The 7,085-nt window shown below is 41.0% G+C and overlaps 1 protein-coding gene across 1 annotated transcript; it reads left to right on the plus strand.

Moving 5' to 3' along the window:
* Positions 1-555: 555 nt before the first annotated feature.
* On the plus strand, positions 556-6,600 carry rrm2.2 (ribonucleotide reductase M2, gene 2). Its single transcript, NM_001007889.1, is given in 10 exon segments — positions 556-760; positions 846-917; positions 2,322-2,471; positions 3,382-3,498; positions 4,435-4,568; positions 4,667-4,761; positions 4,852-4,985; positions 5,078-5,182; positions 5,497-5,610; positions 6,093-6,600. Coding segments are annotated over 10 exon segments (1,161 nt in total). The 5' UTR covers positions 556-673; the 3' UTR covers positions 6,246-6,600.
* Positions 6,601-7,085: the final 485 nt, after the last annotated feature.

Below are 7,085 nucleotides of genomic sequence, written 5' to 3' on the forward strand. Positions count from 1 at the left end.
TCCATGTTGCTTGTGTAACTGCAGCCTCACCCGTGGGGGTGGCAATCGTCAGTCTTGCAGCAAAACTCGGCTTCCCTTTTCACTTTAATGAATATGATATGAATAGATACTTATATGCAGCTATTTATTCACTGCCTTTCTTCGTACAAATCGAATGTTCTCAAGACTGAGGCAAAACGAAATCATCGTATAAAACGCTTGTATGCCATTAAACTACGGCGTGAACGCTGTTACAGGCGAATTTTATTAAACCTAAAGTACATTTTACGCAATAATCTGCTTCTACCACATAATATTTAAAAACATAATCATAAGTGCAATTGTGTACAAGTAAGAAAAAAGGCGCGCTTTTTTTGTATCCCGGCGTAGCTGACAGCTGTTCTCGCTTACCCGCATACTATTGGCTGTCGGATTTTCTACCTCTACCAATAGCGAAGCAGCTACCGCGGTCAGACGCGAACACACCGGCCCGCCTCCTCGATTCTGATTGGCTACATGATCCCCAGGCGCCAAATCCGAACAGAGTATAAATAGTGCAGCCGGCGCGCCTTCTCTTCTCATCTTTCCCTCAGAGTATCGGCTGTTCTATTCCTTTCCCAGGGGACGTCGGGCAGGTCGTTTTAATCTATTTTACTTTACCCTTTCTTTCCTACGAAACTTTTACTTGAACAAAATGCTGTCTGCCCGCAAACCGTTCGCTCAGCTTAACGAGAACGTTTCTCCCATGAAGAACCTGACCCTGGCAGAGAAAGAGAATACGGTAAGGCTTCACCCTCCTACCCCCACCCCTCCTGGTTCGCATTAGGTTATTCCTTGTTTCTAACCTTCTGCTTCTGTCTCTACAGCCGCCTTCCCTTAACAGCACCCGAGTCCTGGCCAGCAAGACCGCCCGTAACATCTTCCAGGAGGCAGAAACGGTGAGACTGAGGGCTAAACCCCTAAGTAATATGCTTGTAGCCAAGGCTGTAGGCGCTACAACTGCCAGAATCCCCTACTGGGTGGGATGCCAAAAAAACTCAATATCCCTGTTCCACGACGGCGCCAAAAAGCGTTCTCTTAAAGGCACAGTGACGTCTTTGTTCCGAAGTTGGCGCCAAGTGTCACTGTGGGGGAGGGTGCATGGCCTCTCCCCGCCACTAGCTGGGGATTACTGCATGGATCAGAGATTCACAGCTTAGAGTACAATACCCACCGGACGTTTTTAACATTTATTTATTTTAATAGCTATAGTGCTAAAAATAGCATGCATACATACTATTTTTTTTTTTTTTTCGATTTAGGATTTTATTAACTTCTGTATGATTTACTGTATAGTACTGAAGTTTGATAGCATGAAGGTGGTGCAATTGCTGTTTAAGTGTTGCATGCTGCTTTGATAATGCAAATATGGAAGAATTTGAGCTGCAGCATCCAAGTTGTCTTTATTATAGGTTAATACAGTCTCCCTGTGCCCCTCCCCAAGTAAACTACAGGTATGGGATCTGTTATCCGGGAACCCATTACTCAGAAAGCTCCAAATTACGGAAAGCTTAATCATTTTAATCATATGAGTCATAATTTTAAGACAGACTTCTGTTTCTCTGTAATAATAAAACAGTACCTTGTAGTTAATCCCAACTAAGATATAATTACCCCTTATTGGGGCAGAACAGCCCTATTGGGTTTATTTCATGGTTAAATGATTCCCTTTTCTCTAATAATAAAACAGTACCTGTACTTGATCCCAACTAAGATATAATTACCCCTTATTGGGGGCAGAACAGCCCTATTGGGTTTATTTAATGGTTAAATGATTCCCTTTTCTCTAATAATAAAACAGTACCTGTACTTGATCCCAACTAAGATATAATTACCCCTTATTGGGGCAGAACAGCCCTATTGGGTTTATTTCATGGTTAAATGATTCCCTTTTCTCTAATAATAAAACAGTACCTGTACTTGATCCCAACTAAGATATAATTACCCCTTATTGGGGGCAGAACAGCCCTATTGGGTTTATTTAATGGTTAAATTATTCCTTTTTCTCTGTAGTAATAAAACAGTACCTTGTAACTGGTCCCAACTAAGATACAATTAATCCTTATTTGATGCAAACCCATTCTATTGGGTTAAATCTTTATTTTTTTTAAAGTAGACTTGGTATGGCGATACAAATTACAGAAAGACCCCTTATCTGGATAATGGGTTCTATACCTGTACTAGGATCCCTGGGAGGGTTCCCTGTCAGAATGCAAGTTTGGGGTTAAATAAAATAGGTAAAAGCAGCACTTTCAGGCACCTACTGCATGACCATTCTAAAACAGATTTATTCTGCTTCTTAGACTAAGTCAAAAGCTCCAAAGGATCCTAGAATTCAGGATGAGCCCCTTCTGAAGGATAATCCACATAGATTTGTGATCTTCCCCATTCAGTATCATGATATCTGGCAAATGTACAAGAAAGCAGAAGCTTCATTCTGGACTGCTGAGGAGGTATGGTGTACTTTTCTTAATGGAACATAAGCTTATGCAATACTTACACTGATACAATGTACTTATTGTAAATGCGTGTGCCAGTATGTGTTTAGCATTATATAGATGAGCTTTTTCTCTTCCAATGGAGGTTAATGCACAGACTTGATTTCACTAGAGTCTGTGACAGCATGGCTGCATTTTCCACTATCACCTCACCTTGTGCCGTTTCCTCTTGAAAGCAACTAGTGTAGGTCTTAACAATATTGGGTCACTGCCAACTAAACCACACTCAGAAGTGCAGTAAACTTTTTTTTTTTATTGTGGTTATAGGGGTGGTGCAAATTTCTCATCTTTAGCTCAGCTGAGCATATTTTAGGTTCCATGAAAGGCAGCTGTTGTAATTGCAACAAGTTGCTACCATCTTGTAGATGAGATGTATCAACTGACCTAGAAAATTGTTAGTCCTCCTGGATTACTGCACTACCATCCCACCACATTAGAGGAACAGTAAATGACTAATTTTAGAAAATTGGCCCATAATAGAAAATGTTTGTATTAACATTTTATTTATAAAGCGCCAACATATTCCACAGCGCTGTACAATAAGTGGGTTTCATACATTGGACATACAGAGTAACATATAAAGCAATCAAGAACGGATACAAGAGGTGAAGAAAACCCTGCCCAAAAGAGCTTACAATCTACAAGGAGAGGGTTGAGACACAAGGTGTGGATATCTGAACGTAACTGAACTTAAAGTGAATAACCACTTAAGCTTTACCTTCACCCTGGGAAAACATTACCATGGTTTTTTTTTCCATAAGCTGCTTCAGTCATTGCATATCCTGTTTCTGGATGCTTGCATTAGATCTTACTTCCTTGATTTTGTATGGTTTGCAAGGATTAAACAAAACTCTTCCCCCTACAGGTCGATTTGTCTAAGGACCTTCGGCACTGGGAATCCCTGAAGGCAGAAGAAAAATACTTCATCTCTCATGTGTTGGCCTTTTTTGCAGCCAGTGATGGAATAGTAAATGAGAACCTGGTATGTAACTTGAATAACTCTTAATACAATAGCATGTCTGTGTGCAGACTGATATTTCATATTGTGTGTGGGGAACTGATTATAATCCTTTTCATAAATGTAGGTGGCTTGATTGAATAAGTTAACTGCTTAAAGGCATTATTCTCATGTCTAACTGTTCCCATTCCCTACTTCATTATTTGGTTGGGTTGCTGCAGATTCCACTGAAGTTATGTCTAAGCCTGCACGGATCAAATATCTGCACCAAATAAAATTGTATAAGCTGTTAGTCTGGAGATGTCACGGACCTTGCCACTACAGCTTGTACTTAGAGCAGCTTGGCATAGACTTAGAAATGCATGCCAACAACCTAAATGGGCATATTTGTAAGGTCATTACCTAAATTTTAAGCAGAGCTGTAAAGTTGTGGTCACCTTTTCTATAGAAACTTAATAGCAGTATGAAGCTTAAGATTTTATAATAAACTTAAAGGAGAAGGAAAGGCTAAGTCACTTGGGGGTGCCAAAATGTTAGGCACCCCCAAGTGACTTGGATCGCTTACCTTTTACCCGGGCTGGTGCCCCTGTACGAAGAGAACAGCACCAGCCTGGGGTAGAAGCGAGTGCTTCCTACTTCCTATTCGCTTGCATGCGCAGTAGAGTGAAAAGCCGAACTTAAACAAGAAAGTCGGCTTTTTACTCTACTGCGCATGCGCCGGCAGAAGGATGAAGCGCTTCTACAGGTACCCCAGGCTGGTGCTGTTTTCTCCGAACAGGGGCACCAGCCCAGGATACAAGGTAAGCAATCTAAGTCACTTGGGGGTGCCTAACATTTTGGCACCCCAAGTGACTTAGCCTTTCCTTCTCCTTTAAGCTGATCTGCTAATAAAGAGCAGCCAGGAAATTTTAAAGATTTGCTTGTCACGTGTGTGGTTTTTAATTGTTGCTTTTACCCTAGGTGGAGCGGTTTAGCCAAGAAGTGCAAGTTACAGAGGCTCGCTGCTTTTATGGCTTCCAAATTGCAATGGAGAATATTCATTCTGAGATGTACAGCCTTCTTATTGACACCTACATCAAAGATCCCAAAGAAAGGTAGGTCTTGATTCTAAACTGCTACAGGAAAACTGAGCCTTCTTACTAAATCTTAAGTTTATAAGTTGCATAAACTAATGGATCTTTCTATCCTTCAGGGAATACCTCTTTAATGCTATTGAAACTCTGCCTTGTGTGAAAAAGAAGGCTGACTGGGCTCTGCGCTGGATTGGTGACAAACAAGCAACTTATGGTAAGATTCCTTTTAGGTGGCATCAGCTGGCTCCTAAAGTGGTGATTTAATCAGATTGGAGACACTAATTGCTACATCCTATTTCTGTAGGTGAACGAGTGGTGGCATTTGCTGCTGTTGAAGGGATTTTCTTCTCTGGTTCATTTGCATCAATTTTCTGGCTAAAGAAACGGGGGCTGATGCCTGGACTCACTTTCTCTAATGAACTTATTAGCAGAGATGAAGTAAGTCTGATACCTGTACTTGCGCTCGCATTCTGTAAACACCTGGCTCCTTCTGCGTAACTTAACAAACTTTTATTTTTACCCTTTCCCAGGGTTTACATTGTGATTTTGCTTGTCTTATGTTCAAACATCTCGTAAACAAACCATCAGAAGAGCGTGTTGTTCAACTTATTACTGATGCTGTTCAAATTGAACAGGTATGTTGCTTACTATACTGGACCATAGGTATCTTAACAAAACTATGACTAGTCATCTAGTGACTACAATTAGAATTGCAAGCCTGTCGGCATAAACCTATTAATCCCTTAAACTAACACCTAAAGGCAGTCTGCTTTTGACACATGTATATGTTCTGAGAGGGCTAATACTAGTAACTGTACTAGTATCGGTTGTGTTCCTAATAATCGGTCATCCCTATAACACTTATGCAGTCTGTCCTAAGGGAAGGTGGGTGACATGCAGCCCAGTGTTCATGCTATAACAAAGGTCTTAAATGTTTTGTTTCCTCTAGGAATTTTTAACTGAAGCTTTGCCTGTAAATCTCATCGGAATGAATTGTACATTAATGAAGCAGTATATCGAATTTGTTGCAGATCGTCTTCTTCTAGAGCTTGGCTTTAATAAGGTAATGGTTTTGAACTTACAAACTGAACCAGGGGTTTCTAAACTAGTAGTCCTAGACTTATAATGAACCCACCCTCCTGGAATGGGCACTGACCACACATATATTTCCCTCACCAGAGGTGCAGGCTAATAGAGCCTGCACTCCAAATAAGGGGAAATTATATTTTAACTGTCCCTGCCAGGGCTGGGCTACCCGCACTGGGAGGGAGTCCCCAGTGCATGCAGCCATGTTAGGGCACGCAACATGTGCATAGTAAGCAAGTGGGTCTGCTATCAGTTATTGGCAACCACTTGTTAGAACATGCCTAGTTTACCATTAGTTTATTTTAATAGAATGTGCTACAAAACGGGATAATTGAGAACCTAAATGGAAAAGAGATGGTTAACAAATATCAGATGACATAAATTCACATAGCACTCGCATGCATTTGTATAGCAATACTTGACCTGTGGTACTAAGCCCTATGCCTATTTCTCCTCTAGGTTTTCAAAGCCACTAATCCATTTGACTTCATGGAGAACATTTCTTTGGAAGGAAAGACTAACTTCTTCGAGAAGAAAGTTGGCGAATACCAGAAGATGGGTGTCATGTCAAAGCCAAAAGACAACACTTTCACACTAGATGCTGACTTTTAAGCACTGACTTGTGCCATAACATCTGTTACTTGAAAAGTGCTTCCATGGCCTGTTGCAACCAGCAGTATGGGGACAGTATAAGCTGCAGTACATGAAGAAGCAATGACTGAACTGGTGGGTTCTGCTGATGCTAGCATAGCCACTTTAGCCTGTACTTTTGGAAGCAGGGGCAGTGGATTTACATTGATAACACTCATGGGTACAGAAATTTTGTACAGCTTGTTGTGTATTTTACTGGGTGCTGTGTACTCTGTAGGGGGGGGAAGAAACTGCTGCTTGGCAGCATTTCCTTTTTAATTTTTTATACTTTATTTTATAAAAGCTGCACTTTACATAATAAACAAATAAGAAACTATTCCTTTGTCATGTACTAGATTTGCACACCATCACTTCTCCTGTATAGTACACTTGGCTGCTTTAGAGCAGGGGCCCTCAACCTTGTCAGCCACATTCCAATTTAGACTTGGAGAGCAACACAAGCATGCAAAAGGTTCTGCAGGGGGTGCCAAATATGAGCTTAGCTGCTGGTAGCCCTTTGTCAAATAGCCTACAGGGCTGTCTGGCAGTACAAATGGCTCTGCCAACTCTGTATTACAATAACACCTTGCAGAACAACTTCAAGCAATTTAACCCCCTGCCTAACTTATTTATGGAAGGCAATAAATTCATGCAGGGGGATACCCTACTTGAAATAGCTGTGCTGCTGTTTGTAATACAAGGGATGCATTCTATTCCCTGATACAAATTGTCATTAATGCTCATAACTGGTTGGACAGCTTCAGTTTTTACCCTTAGGTATTTCAAGTCAATTTGATTCAGAACAGTTTGTGGGCATATCTG

This window comes from Xenopus tropicalis, chromosome 5 (genome assembly GCF_000004195.4).
Source record: "Xenopus tropicalis strain Nigerian chromosome 5, UCB_Xtro_10.0, whole genome shotgun sequence".
Classification (NCBI taxonomy): Eukaryota; Metazoa; Chordata; class Amphibia; order Anura; family Pipidae; genus Xenopus; species Xenopus tropicalis.